The 14,787-nt window shown below is 41.1% G+C and overlaps 2 protein-coding genes across 7 annotated transcripts in view; one reads left to right on the top strand and one right to left on the bottom strand.

Moving 5' to 3' along the window:
* Window positions 1-37: 37 nt before the first annotated feature.
* Window positions 38-6,916, top strand: gle1 (GLE1 RNA export mediator). Its single transcript, XM_058070082.1, has 15 exons — window positions 38-264; window positions 938-1,150; window positions 1,374-1,541; window positions 1,627-1,775; window positions 1,858-1,918; window positions 1,994-2,251; window positions 3,693-3,918; window positions 4,007-4,119; window positions 4,206-4,418; window positions 4,502-4,692; window positions 4,768-4,897; window positions 4,973-5,077; window positions 5,885-5,967; window positions 6,055-6,118; window positions 6,606-6,916. Exons 1-15 carry the CDS (start codon window positions 166-168, stop codon window positions 6,672-6,674), a joined length of 2,142 nt encoding a protein of 713 aa, XP_057926065.1. The 5' UTR covers window positions 38-165; the 3' UTR covers window positions 6,675-6,916.
* Window positions 6,610-14,787, bottom strand: part of LOC131127822 (NMDA receptor synaptonuclear signaling and neuronal migration factor-like) — a 50,796-nt gene continuing 42,618 nt past the window's right edge. For all 6 annotated transcript variants that reach the window (XM_058070084.1, XM_058070088.1, XM_058070087.1 and 3 more), the window contains 2 exons: window positions 14,057-14,132; window positions 6,610-12,528 (listed from right to left, as the gene is read on the bottom strand). In XM_058070084.1, coding sequence (XP_057926067.1) covers window positions 12,431-12,528; window positions 14,057-14,132 — 174 coding nt within the window. In that variant the 3' untranslated portion in view covers window positions 6,610-12,430. The remainder of the gene's footprint in view (window positions 12,529-14,056; window positions 14,133-14,787) is intronic.

Consider the following 14,787-nt stretch of genomic DNA (forward strand, 5'->3'; position numbering starts at 1 on the left):
AGTAGGTGGCGCTATGCATGCTTAAAAGCCGTGATTGCACCCCGCCATTACACTGAAGTAGAAGACAAAAAGAAGAAGAAGACGAACATGGCAGTAAGAGAGTAACAAGCTATGTAGTTTTAGACATATTTCCTCCTCTTTTTTAGCTGATTTAATTCCTTCACAATGTCCACCGATACTCGTCGTTGGGAAACGTTACAAGGTCTAAAAAACTCACCAAAGGGAAAGATCACATTTGATCCCTTTTGGTCGGCCAGGGGTGAGGTGAGTCAACAAGTCAGCTTTTTATCAAGTCTTATGGTTCTACGTACTGCATGTAATAGTTTTGGTACTATTTCGAACCGGATATAAATATCTGAAAATAATGCCATGTTTGTTGTGTATTTTTACGTTCGTTCAATGAATGTAATAAACACGTTTTAGCCTAACTTAGCTTCAAATAGCAAATGACACAAACATAGCTCTACAAGAGTATTGTAATGTCTTACTACGGTAAATTAAATGAACAAATAAGGTTGAATATGCTTACAGCATCGACACTATCCTGATCCCGACATATCGCTTCACAGTGCATGACTTGCAGTTCCCTACCAAATCGATAGGGGCGGTGTTTTCCTGAGAGCGGGCAACCATAAATTCGGGTTCCTGTGTAGTAGCAGGAAACAATGGCACTTGAAGCACAGCACTCGCATTAGATTCCAATTTTCAGAAAGACATTACCTTTAGCTGACCATTTGTGAAAATACAATCATGCGTCAAGATGCTGAAAAAAAATTATTATGGCTGGTTTGTGTATGAATGCAATGTCCACACTTATAAAAATATAACATGCATTTACAGACAACTGAACAAATGAAACACAATGATGTATGATGTTTCTGCGTTGGACACGATAGCTTTACACTTTGCTGATCATGTTTTGTTTTTCTTCTTGTAGGATATTTTGGCAGGTTACAAAGACTCGCTCAGCCTTTCTTCTCAGTCTGGAGTCATACTGCAACAACTCAGCTCCCACTCCCCTCAGAAGTTTGCAGGTTTGAGCTTGAGCTCTGGTCATTCCAGTCCTGGACACTCTACCTCAGACTGCTCCACTGGATCTAGCGGTGAAACCACCGGCAAGAACGACACAGTCATTGCAGCGCAAGAACAGGCGAGTCGTTTCCCCACTTCTCACAATCATGTACACAAAATCAGATTGAAGTGTTTACATGAGATTTACAGTGTTAGGGTGGCTGCTCATCCTGATCTCATCCACGTTTATCATGCCGTAAACCTGGAGGAAAGACTGTTTAGCAAATGTTGGAGCACATCTGGATGTCAATGGTGTGATGCTCCTCCCTTGAACTCCTCCTTTTGTCCTTTCCTTGTATCAGTCACTCGCATCAGAAAGTCATAACGAGAGCGAGCTGAATCTCCAGAAGGGTTCAGAGGAAGTCAGGAGTCCCTCGTCCCCGCCAGCCATCTCTCTGCTGTCTCCTGAAGCCATGGCAACGACGGGAAGCATCCTCCAGATAGAGGAGGCATACCGTAGAAAAGCGCGGGTCAGAGCAATGAGCGAATCTTCTCTTTATAAACGTTTTCAAGCTTTTTGACTGAATGTTAACTTTGTATGTTTTTGTGGACTAGCGGGCTTTCAGGGTGCATCAAGAGCTCCATGAGGAGATGGTCACTCAGGTGTTTCGCGCTCAGAAGGAGCAGCTGAAACGCTTTGAAGAGTTCATGGAGTTGAAGCAGAGGCAGGAGTACCAGAGCATGATGGATATGATGGACAGAGAGTGAGATGACTAACATACGTATTTGTCAGTAGGGGGCGACAGTCCTGTTGATGTTTTTTTGTTTTATTTTACATTTCTGTAGAACAAAAGAGAGCATTGGTCGTCAAGAGAAGCTGAAAGAAGAGCATCGCCACAGATTGAAGGTATTAGCACAAGCCAAGCACACCATCATCCAAATATAACATCACGTTTGATGACCCCTCCTCCTGTCCCAAAAGATCCTCAACCTCCGTCTGAGGGAGGCGGAGCAGCAACGTCTGAGGGAGGCGGAGCTGGAGCGACAGCGGCAGATTGAAGGCAAAGACAGGCTGCGTAACCTCAACTCCATTCAAGAGGAGATCCTGCAGCTCAACCAGCTGCTGGAGCCCTCCACCCAGACCCAGACCACTGTCCCTTCAGCCAGTGTTGGCACGTACAGCACCCGTGGGAACCAGCTGTGCTCCCAGGTGTCCGAGGTGGTTCGGAAGACGGTTGACGTGAGTGTAATATTTGTTTTCACGTTTTTATTCTTCTGTCTAATCACACTACATGCATCTCAAACTTTGGGATACCGACTTCCTGGAGTTTTTCTTCCACTTGTTGGAATAACTCCGTATTGCCAGTTTTTCCTTCATCCAGTCTTGAAATTTAGTTGGAATCAAAAACAAACTTTCCTTAGCAGTCCAGTGCCGATTGCTGGCCTCCATTTTTTAAAACGGAAGAACGTCTGGATCTGCGTGTTACGTCATATCTCAGCATTGGCTGAAAGAACGCACCCGGGAACAGGAAAAGATAAAGTTCAATCTTGCTAATATTTTCTAATGAAGCTGGGCACATGTTTTATATAGATATGTATTTTCTTTTGGAATAAAAGTGGACTTGTGAATGGCGTATAGAAGGGTTTAGATTGTGTTCCACAGATGGCGCTAATGCACACCAAAGCTGCTTGCCAACCGCCAATAAACAACAGAAGAAGAAGAAGAACGCAGTCTGACAACTTTCCGTTTGAGCGAGTACAAGATACCTCAATCGGATTGGGGAAAGTAATATTCCACCCCTGGGAATCCCATTATATATTCATTGGGATTGGCGCTTTTCTTTGGGAATGAGGCGTATACAAAGGTTACATTCTTTCCCTTGGAGCAAATAACCCCAATGGAATTGGAATATTTGGCTCCATGTAAACGTAGCTAGTGATGCACAAGTGAAACCCACAACACATCACTCAGTTGTGATTACGTTGTGTTGTGAATTCCTGCACTTGGCCCACAAGTCCAAATAAGGGTCAAAGTAGTCCACATGTACAGTAATCCCTCGCCACTTCATTTCAATGTCAGTGTCTAAGGTGTGAAGGTCGCACTGGCGGTAGTCTTTCCAGATGATGCCGCCTTTTCCAACTCAGCAATTCAGACTCAGGATAGACCACTTGAGGGAGTGGTCTCCTGTAAAAAAGGACTAAATTGGCCGGAGACCATATAAGGACACTTCCGGTCCCCATTATTCACCCTGGACTGGTTTCATCCAGCAATCGTGCTAAGCTCCACCCCCTCATCAGGCTCCCTGATGCAAGTTGGTGGACTAACGGCGTGCGTCCATTGGAACTGTGAGTCAGAACTTGGGGGAGAAGGGGTTTGGGCAATTAGACAAACGACCCGTGTCATGTTGTACCAGTAATTGGACCGGGTGTCATGTTACGGATTGCATCATACATCATCGTGTATTACCATGCCCCCTAGTTCAGTGGTACATAAATAATAAATACTCCTAAATATAACACACGTACATGTCTACATCTATCACTGGACCGCAAGTGTCCTTATATGGTCTCCGGCCAGTTTAGTCCTCCTTACCGTGATTGGGTGTGATGGGACCACGTCCAGCAAAGTCAGAGGAGGACTTGAGCTTTGAGGAAGTGTGTCGCTTCTGACTCTTTTGCAGGGACAGTACCCCAGCGTGGAAGACATGACGGCGGCAGAGCGGGCCCTCCATGAAATGAGGACGCTGATCCGCTTGATGCAAGAGGAAGCGGCCAGAGCTCAGAAGGAGAAGGAGGAGAAAGAGCTGGAGGAGGAAGAGTCCAGGAGGAAGCTGTCTGAGCTGAAGACTCAACAGGAAGCCCAAGAGAAGGCGGCACGGTCCGCCAAAGAGAAAGCACATAAGCAAGGTACACTCGATTGTTGTTGCTTGGCTTGAGTTGTGAGAAGATCCTATCAAGTGCGAGATGAACGTTTGACCATCGTGTCCTCCAACAGGGCTGCAGAACAACGCTGAAGACACAACATTGAAACGGTACGAGGAGCTGCAGGAGTCTCTGGTTCAGTGTGCTCAATCCATAGAACAGCTCGCCTCCTCAAAGGATGTCCAGGTTGCTTTTGTCGGTTTGCACTTTCAGCGATAGAACGCCAACAATCCTCATCATCGTGTCCTTCTTTCTTCTGTGTGCGCGCGCAGACACAGAGGTTGAAGTTGGACCTCCAGAAAGCCTCCATGATCCCCATCAGTCAAATCTCCTTCAATTCTGGATCTCATCTACGAGGAATCTTTGACAAGCTGGACAAGCTTCTCTCCGGTCACGCGGTGGTGTCTGGGGGCAAGTCTGTGTCCACCTCCCAGCATCCACAGGGCCTGGACTTTGTGATTTACAAGATGGCGGAGAAATTTGTGGTGAGTTCTGCATCCCCGCACCCGTCTGTTAGGAGATAAAGATGGAGCAATGTCATGCTGCAGCTTCGGGTTCGTTGTTGTAGAAACAAGGTGAGGAGGAGGTGGCGGCCCATCACGAAGCAGCCTTCCCCATCGGTGTGGTGGCCTCGGGTATCTGGGAGCTGCACCCCCGACTGGGCGACCTCATCCTCGGCCACTTGCACAAAAAATGTCCGTACGCGGTTCCACATTATCCGAGAATGAAGGACGGCACGTCTGTGGAGGAATACCAGAGGTGAGCGACGGAGGTATGAGATGTGAAAGTCAAAGGGAGGACATCTTGAAGGCCGGTTGCTTTTTCATGATGCAGAATTCTTGGTTTCCGTGTGGATGACTCTGGCGTTGAAGGTCAAGACAGTTTTCTAAAGAGGATGTCCGGCATGATCCGCCTCTACGCCGCCGTGATCCAACTGAGGTGGCCGTTCGACGGCAAGCAAGGGGTAGGAAGACGTTGACTATGGAATAGAACATGACGCTTGGATATCAGGAATACTCATCGCTTGCTGTGCTTTCAGTGTTCCCGTCACGGTCTGAACCACGGCTGGCGCTGGTTGGCTCAGATGCTCAACATGGAGCCCATCGCTGACATCACGGCGACGCTCTTGTTTGACTTCCTGGAGGTGAGTCCCACTCGGATTGTGGAAAACCGAAGCCTCCAAGTCAGAGACTCTTTGGGTCTCTGACTTGCCTGCTCTTAGCAAATGTTGAAGGCCACGTTACCCTTTTCCACTGTGGCCCCTTGCAGCCAAGTCCCGGTAGATTCCCCGGCTTTTCTGTTCCATGAGGGCGGCGCTCCCAAGGCATGCTGGGTTGGCGTTCAAGCATTAGCATCAAGAAGTAGGCGGGGAGATACGTTAGCATTAGCTCCACTGCAACATGACCTGTTTGCTGTTGTAAATGCAGGCTTTCCTGTACGTTCATTCATTTATGGTGGCCCGCCACAATTGAAATATGGACCGCCACAGAAAGATTTTTTTTTTATCTAAGTTTTGTTTTCTGATTTAGTTTTACCTTTTTTTGTGGTGCTATTTTTTTATGGTTTTTATATATATATGTATATGTGCTGCAAAATTTTTGTCAATACTTTTTTTGGTAAATTTGCTGCTATATTTAAATTTTTACCTTTTTTTTTAAAGCACTGTCTTTCTTTTTTTTCATTTGCTGCGATCTTTTTTCGTTTTCTGATTTAATTTAGTGTTTTGTTTTCCCCCGCTAATTAACACGCTAGGTTTGTCTGTAGGCTGCTGTTGTTATTCCGTACAGTAGGTGGCATCGTCGTGGCATAGTCGGATATTCGATGTTGCACGGCTGACCTCCCTTTTGTTGTTTTCTGGTTGGAGACGCAATGACACATAACAGGAAGTGAATGTCCCCAGCCTTATTGTGTGTGTGTGTGTGTGTGTGTGTGTGTGTGTGTTCTCCTACAGGTTTGTGGTCATGCTTTATTGAAGAACTATCAGGGCCAGTTCTGGAAACTCATCCTGCTTCTGAAGGAGCAATACTTAACCAGGTACACCCTCACACAGCGCTGAGCCATGTTCAGGAACACTCCTTATTGCATACGATGACCCACGTGTGTGTGTGTGTGTGTTACCAGGATTGAAGCTATAACAAGCAGCGGACAGATGGGATCAGTCTCCAGACTCAGACACTTTCTGGAGGTACAAGATGTTTGTGTTGATGTTAGAAGTACGAGCATCAACTTGTGCTATTTGTACCAAGAGAATTAGAGAGTGCAAATCACCACCAAGACTTTTCATGTTGTTGACCTACAAAATCAGTGAACGGCTACCATCTATGACCTTGAAATGAGGTCAAATTGCATCCACATCCCCAATATCCTCCGCATACAAGTCAAGAAAATGTAGTGGTGTTTCAGTGTTTACTTTCAAACATGATTCTTTTTTTAAATTGCTGTAAATCAATCCTGTTGTCATAAATAATCACATCTAAACACGATGGTGCCCCCCCCCAACCTGCCTACATATACATATTTATGCCTGTGATTCAATTATCGACATTATTGATATTTACGTGATTGAATGGAAGGCATTGAGGCCGATGGAGTAAAAGGTGTTTGCACAGAAACTGAAAGAATAATACAAAGAAATGAATAATGAAGTGACTGTTTTCCCATCTCCCACTCAGAAATCACTACAGGAACGACACATCAGTCCACCCAAAGGTCAGCTGAGTGTGGCGTTCTGGAGGTCATGATGCTGCTGCGGAAGCTGCGTGGACTTTGTTCTCCTGCAGGGAAGGACACTAACGAATGGAAGCGTGGAATCAGTGGAATACTGTTTTATTTGGTGTTTTAATTAGCAAATCCACAGTTGAAGATACATAGCATGAACGTAATCCAGCAATGGCTACTGTACCTCATACCTGAACTTGAATGTTTTAAAGTGTACCGACTGATACAGTGCAAACATTAGAACATGAATCATATCTCCAAACAATGACTGTACTTTTTGTTCGAACACACCCTTCTCATGAGAATCCCAACGTCAAACTGCAGCAAATCTCAAGCCTTGAGAAGACAAAAACAAAACAAATTTGTACACTGGCAGCCTGTTTGTGTGATTGACTTCATAAATTCATGTTGCCTTCCATTCCTCATCATCTCTGTTTTAATACACACAATCTGACTCCAGTTTCTACGCAAGACTTCAGTTTCACTGACTCACTTTGGCCCCCCCAAAGACTGGACTTTCACAAGTTATTTAAGTCGTTTTTAGAGAAGATCATCATCTTAACAATTTTGCATGCATTTTTCCACTGTTTAATATTTAGTTTGTGTCATTATGAGTTGTTAGTGTTTCTTAGTGAAAGAGGAGGATTGATTTGTGGTAAAAGTAGTGTAGTATATTATTGAGACCAGAGGAGTTGTAACATCTTAACCTCACAAGTACAGGACTTAAGAGAGTAACAGTCAATCTAGCATCCGCTCATCCATCTTGGCCATGCAGTCTTCTCGGATATGTGAAAAATACAAAATAGATATTTGTTTTATCTTATTTGTAAAATTAAAAAAAACTGAGTGGTTAGCACGCAGGCCACACAGCTAGGAGAACTGAGTTCAATTCCACCCTCGGGCTCCATCCACGTGCTTGTGTGGGTTTTCTCCGGGTACTCCGGTTTCCTCCCACATTCCAAAAACATGCTAGCTTAATTAGCGACTCCAAATTGTCCATAGGTATGAATGTGAGTGTGAATGGTTGTTTGTCTATATGTGCCCTGGGATTGGCTGGTCACCAGTCCAGGGTGTACCCCGCCTCTCGCCCCAAGACAGCTGGGATAGGCTCCAGCACCCCTGTGACCCTAGTGAAGATAAGCGGTAGAAAATGAATTAAATTTAAAAAAATCTATAGCAAAAAAAAAATTAGCACAAATGTGTAATGTTATGAAAAAGTATACGCCAATAATAATGTTCCTTATTATATAACACAACGCGGACATTGTCTATTTTTGTTTAGTTTGTCTATATTGTCTTTTTTCCTCTACAAAATCAACATGGCCCCTGCATCCTTTGATTTTGCTGTATGATTTCAAAGTTAGAAAACATACAATAAAATATTTTAAATTTAGAAGAAAAATAACATTTAAATATTTAAATGAAATCTTTTTATTAAAAAAATAATATATGTATGAAAATAATATGTATTAATCATGTTGTTTTGTGGTTGAATATGGCCTATTATTAGTCACATTTGACGTATTGTTTGCCTAAATTAAAAATGAACTAAAATACGAATACAAGTAGAAGGTAGTATCCCACTGTGGTCACTAGGGGTCAGTAATACATTAAAGAGAAAATTCCCGCCACAGGAAGCCCATAACAGGAAGTACAGAAAAGAACAGGAAGTAATTATCCAAATGCTAACGCGTGAGTCTATACATATAATGTCCTATTTTCTGTTATTATTTCTTTTATATTGGGTGTAAATGTGATTATATCGATGTTATCTCATATCTAAAGTGCTCTAATAATGATAAAAGTCACATTTAGAGAACGTTCTCGTGCCCAGAATGAAGGCGACACGCCGTATGTGTCCATGGAATAAAGTTCTATGGAGTTTAATTGTCAACATGTATTTTTAAACAGGAATATCAACATGAAGAAGGTATCCACAAAGAATTAAGGGTAAAAAAACAACAGTCCTGAAGCATGGGAACAGTTGTATACATAAGATTGATACAAGATCAATTTCCTGTGTGACATTGCACAAAATACACGAAATACACGCTGACGTCATTTCCCGTGAATTCAATACACCAGCTGTGTGTTTTTAATAGATTGTACAACAACGTATTGTTCTCGCATATATTGCCGTTAACAGAATAATTACCGGAAAAACACCTTCATTGTATTGTGTTCTGAAACATTTCACAACGGAGCACGATAAAGTGCGGGAAATAAGTATTTGATCCCCAGCTAGCTTTTATGCTAGCTTTATTTAAAGAGACAGAGACAAAGATCCGTAAAAACCAAAACGAAATGAAATGTGTTGCCTCAATTGGAGAAAGCAGAGTAGTAAAGCACCTCGGAAGACTTTCCCACGTTCATATTATGTGTACACGCACATTCAAAGTATGTGGAAAAACACGGGGTCATTATTATACAGTATATGGTCAGCTGGGATAGACTCCAGCCCAACGCCTCGTCCTAATACAGCCAACAAGAATAGAATATGTACTATGTATCACTCCCTCAGGGCTGACGCTACACTTATTGCACAATAAAAGCAGCAGTTGTGCTACATCGAAGTGTTACTTACATATATGGACTTTTCAACACATGTAAACGGAACCTAATCAAGGAAATAACACAAGAATGTGTTCAAATATACACAGGGATTGTGTTGGCAAACGGAATTGATAGCAGAGAGGAGTCAACATTATTATGAAGCATTGTACCACTAGAGGGTCCATTTTGGGCACAGCTAATTTGTTATTATGAGAATGTGGTATATTGATTATTCATAGATGCTAGAATCAAACCTTTGTTTTGGTATAATTCGGTTTTTATCTAGAATTTTTTGTATACATTTTTTAGGAAAAAGGGAGGAAAAAAATAGGATTTTTTTCCAAAAAAAAATGTTGTTTGTTTTTGTCCATTGGATGATTAATTGATTTTGTATGATGTTTTTTGCTGAAAATTTTCGCAAAATTTTTTCTTGGTTTTCAAATGATTCAGTGCTTGACGTAAATATGTGATCAAATTTTTTTCTTGGATTTTGTACACGTTCCAGAGTTTTGTACGACTCGGTTTGTCCTGGAAATGTTTACTTAACTTTAGTCTGTTTTCATAAATTGCCTTGGTTTTTGTCTGATTCGCTTGTCATTGAACATTTTTGCTAAAATATTGTCTTCATATTGTTATTGTTCACTCAAATTTTGTGTTTGTTTTCCTACATTGTCTTTGTTTTTTATTTGTTTTTCACTCAAATTTATTTCTGATTTTCATACAGTTTTTGTCAAAAATTTGGTTTAGGTTTTCATACAATGTCTCAGTTTTTGTCAAAAATTTGATTTAGGTTTTCATACAACGTCTCAGTTTTTGTATGACTCGTTAAAAATGTTCGGTTTTCGTAAGATTAATTTTTAACCAAACTTTGGCAAAAAATTTGTCCATTTTCCTACATCTCGGTTTTCATATGGTTCAATTTTTGGCCAAAAAAAATTTACGTCCAAAATTTTCACAAATATTTCATGCACTGTCTGGGTTTTCAGGTGATTCGGTTTTAGTCCGACAGTGTCTAAACCAAGCCACTACAAGTTCCTGATCTACTGACGCCATTTTTTTAAAATTGAGTACAGCTGCAAAATAATTATCCATGGGGCCAATGGAAAAACATTTTGATAAAGAAGGTGAAAACCTCCAATTATTGTCTGTACGCAACCTACACTGGGACACCCAGCATGGTTTGGACACCCCTGAGTTGCTGATGAGCACATTTTGACACCTCAATATGCAAACGTACACAAAAACGACCTGTGAGCCAACAGCTCAAGAAAGAAGGTTTGTGCTGACTCAGCAGGGTCAAACGTGTCACATGACCAGGGGGTGGGGGGGTCATATCAACAATGTATTGTTGATATTGTTACATTGTCTTATATTGCTGTATTTATTTATTGTACACAAATACATTGTTGATCCAAACCTTTTATTCTGATTATATTGTATTCTATTATTAATATTATTATTATTATTATGATTACAGTGAGGGACAGGAGGACACTGGACAAATTCCTCTCCATGATGGACGACCCCCACCCGCCCACAGGTTCCGTTCCCACAGTGAACGCTACAGGTATTCATTCATTCATTCCACACAACAATACTTCACCTGTCAAAGATAATATATGCAATACTTCTTTATATATATATATATTCTTTTCATCTTATTATATTTGATTCATATTGCAATGCATCAAGCTACGGTGACCAAACAGTTTCCCTTGTGGATCAATAAACTCTATTTAAACTCTATCGGTATCACATGCGGTACCGCCCACTTCCATTGCAGCCTTCACTTGTGATCACCAGCGGGGGGGGGGGGTTCAAGGTGTGAGGCTCAGAGGACTTTGGGGGAAGCAAGGCAGCTTGAGAAAAATAAAGAAACCCTGCTAAGCTAACTTGAATATAGTTCCGATGGTTAGTAAAGAAATAAAAAAAACTATAAAAATATACTTTCATCTTTTTCGCCAATTTTTGATTATTTAAAAAAATCAAATTATTTAAACTTTCCTCCTAATTAATTTTTTTTTCAGAATATTCTGACTTTATTCCCATAATATATTCACTTTATTCTCATCCTTTTATGACTCTAAATCTACATCTTTTGTCTTTAATATTTCAACTATATGCTGCTAAAATGACATTATTTTCCTCATAATATTAACATTTTATTCCTGTGAAATTGTGACTTTTTCGCTTAATATTTTCACTTTATTCTGGTAAAATTACAGATTTTTGTGTTTTTCAAAATGAAACAGTTGTCTCATAATATCGCAACTTTCTTCTTTAATATTTCAATTTTATGCTACTAAAAAAGGTTTGTTTCTCATACTATTATGACTCTAAAAACGACATCTTTTGTCTTTAATAGTTCAACTATATGCTGCTAAAATGACATTTTCCTCACAATATTAACATTTTATTCCTGTAAAATTGTGTAAAATCTATTTAAACTCTTATCGGTATCACATGCATACCCACATATGCGGTACCGCCCACTTCCATTGCAGCCTTCACTTGTGATCACCAGCGGGGGGGGGGTTCAAGGTGTGAGGCTCAGAGGACTTTGGGGGAAGCAAGGCAGCTTGAGAAAAATAAAGAAACCCTGCTAAGCTAACTTGAATATAGTTCCGATGGTTAGTAAAGAAATAAAAAAAAACACCACAAAATATGCTTTGAACTGTCATACTTCCAAAAGCCTGATCCACAGTATGTTATGTTACGTATTTACGTATGCTATACTATGCTAGGCCATAAACAGTGCAGCTAACTCTCCAACAATGGCTTTATCCTGAGTTAATACATCAAGAGTCTTAAATAAGTGATTATAAAAATCAGTGTTAGATAGATGGATTCTTAAAGGACCGATGAATATTGATTTAATAAACCAGCGCCAATAGATGCTGGAAACCTATTCTCTAACGCACCAATAGGAATATTTACACTACAAAGCAGTCAAGCCTCTCCGGCGTTCCTCGTTCCTCGGGAGTTAGCGTCATCTGACGCGTTCAGGCTCCCGCTGGCTCCCGCCACTACAGCGCCACCCACAGGACCCGCGCTGTCACTTCAGACGAGGGCAAAAAGTCCAAACGCCGCCACCACAGACCCGGCTCTTCCGCCGGGCTGCTCTCGCCACATTTTTCCAGACGCCATCAAGCAACGCCTACACGGAAGTGCACGGAGGCTCAGGTGTGATATTTACTGGCCGCCAGGCCAACACGGCGTTGTGTCGTCACAGCAGGTCGTCGTAGTCCATCATTTTGGAATGCTGACGGCTTTTCCACAGACGAAATAAGCGGAAGTTGAAATACATCTCAATCATCTCTTTGCCTGGTGACAAAAGGAAGACAAGAAAAACATCCTGGTGACTCAACGTTCCCGGTTGCTGGTTTGCATTACTTCTTTTCCTCACAAGGTGGCAGCAGCGGCACCCAAGGTGTTTAAACTTTAAACGTTTAAACTTTATTTAAACTGCAGAGGCAGACATCAACAGATATCTCAAGGCCTTACACGTGGAGCACGTGCTTCTCCTACATTCAAACGTTGATATTTTATACAGCACCACATGCAGATATGCTAAAATGTTATATATATTTCAAAAAATATATTAGTATATACTTTCATCTTTTTCACCCATTTTTGATTATTTAAAAAAAATCAAATTATTTAAACTTTCCTCCTAATTAATTTTTTTTCAGAATATTCTGACTTTATGCCCATAATATATTCACTTTATTGCAAAAAACGGTTTGTTTCTCATACTATTATGACTCTAAAAACTCATCTTTTGTCTTTAATATTTCAACTATATGCTGCTAAAATGACATTATTTTCCTCATAATATTAACATTTTATTGCTGTGAAATTGTGACTTTTTCTCTTAATATTTTCACTTTATTCTGGTAAAATTACAGATTTTTGTGTTTTTCAAAATGAAACAGTTGTCTCATAATATCGCAACTTTCTTCTTTAATATTTCAATTTTATGCTACTAAAAAAGGTTTCTCATACTATTATGACTCTAAAAACGACATCTTTTGTCTTTAATAGTTCAACTATATGCTGCTAAAATGACATTTTCCTCACAATATTAACATTTTATTCCTGTAAAATTGTGTAAAATCTATTTAAACTCTTATCGGTATCACATGCATACCCACATATGCGGTACCGCCCACTTCCATTGCAGCCTTCACTTGTGATCACCAGCGGGGGGGGGTCAAGGTGTGAGGCTCAGAGGACTTTGGGGGAAGCAAGGCAGCTTGAGAAAAATAAAGAAACCCTGCTAAGCTAACTTGAATATAGTTCCGATGGTTAGTAAAGAAATAAAAAAAAACACCACATACATCCAAAAGCCTGATCCACAGTATGTTATGTTACGTATTTACGTATGCTATACTATGCTACGCTTTAATAGTTCAACTATATGCTGCTAAAATGACATTTTCCTCATAATATTGACATTTTATTCCTGTGAAATTGTGACTTTTTCTCTTAATATTTTCACTTTATTCTGGTAAAATTACAGATTTTTGTCTTTTTCAAAATGAAACTTATTTTGTCTCATAATATTGCAACTTTCTTTAATATTTCAACTTTATGCTACTAAAATGAGGTTATTATGTTATTTGTCATTTCATTACAGCTTATTTCTCTTAATATTTGGACTGTTACTAAATGTTAGCAGAGGGCCAATAAAAAAAACAGCAGCACTTTGGACAGCCCTGAGCTAGCGGGACAAAGACTAGAAAGAGAAAACAGGATGGGGGGGTTGGGGGGGGGGGTTGAGGGACAAGACAACAAAGCACCAACGTCCTCCATGGGTTTGTCCTTTGGTGATGCTGTAAAATGCTCTCACCCTGTGCGGACAGTTCTAGTGGGGACTTGAACTCCACGCAGGAAGGTCTCATCAGCCTCTTCAGAGTCTGAATCAACTGCAAGCAAGGGGACGAAACAGACAGTGAATGTCATTGCAACAAGCCTGAGTGTGTGTGTGTGTGTGTGTGTGTGTGTGTGCTTTGGGTGGGCGTCTATTTCTCTGCCATTCCAGTGGGTGGTGTTGGCGGGTGTGTGGGTGTCCACTCGTTCAATGCCTTCACCCTGCCTTCACCCTGCGTGTGCTTTTGTGGGACAAGAGCAGCAGCCAGGCAGTCCAGCTGCTAAAAAGGTCATCGTTCCTAATTTATACACGGCTTTACGGTAATAAAAAGACCCGTAGTTCATTATTTGACAAAGTGACATCATTATATAGACGAGGACTGACTCCTAATTATCCACATTAAAGTATCCAAACTCGGCACGCTCAACCTTTCCAAATCATTTCATTAAAACCTTCTCACACCCGAGCTGTCACCAAAACCAGGATATTTCTGAGCCATTTGTGACGTTCAAATCCTTCCAGCGGATCCTTAGGACTTGATACACAACAGCATGGGTGTTGCTTTGCAAAGGACTAAAGCAGGGGTCTCAAACACGCGGCCCGCGGGCCAAATGTGGCCCGCAGGACACTACTTTGAGGCCCCCGCCTTGATATGAAAGTTTAATGTTAGTGCGGCCCGCGCAAGTTTGATATGGATGCTGTATGGTATC

This window comes from Doryrhamphus excisus, chromosome 4, assembly GCF_030265055.1.
Source record: "Doryrhamphus excisus isolate RoL2022-K1 chromosome 4, RoL_Dexc_1.0, whole genome shotgun sequence".
NCBI lineage: Eukaryota > Metazoa > Chordata > Actinopteri > Syngnathiformes > Syngnathidae > Doryrhamphus > Doryrhamphus excisus.

Excerpts from the sequence above, each read along its gene's own strand:
- gle1 (XM_058070082.1), top strand. The coding sequence starts at position 166 with ATGTCCACCGATACTCGTCGTTGGGAAACGTTACAAGGTCTAAAAAAC. Across the intron at positions 4,419-4,501 it reads AGATGGCGGAGAAATTTGTG|AAACAAGGTGAGGAGGAGGT; the intron begins GTGAGTTCTGCA and ends TCGTTGTTGTAG. Across the intron at positions 4,898-4,972 it reads CGTTCGACGGCAAGCAAGGG|TGTTCCCGTCACGGTCTGAA; the intron begins GTAGGAAGACGT and ends CTGTGCTTTCAG.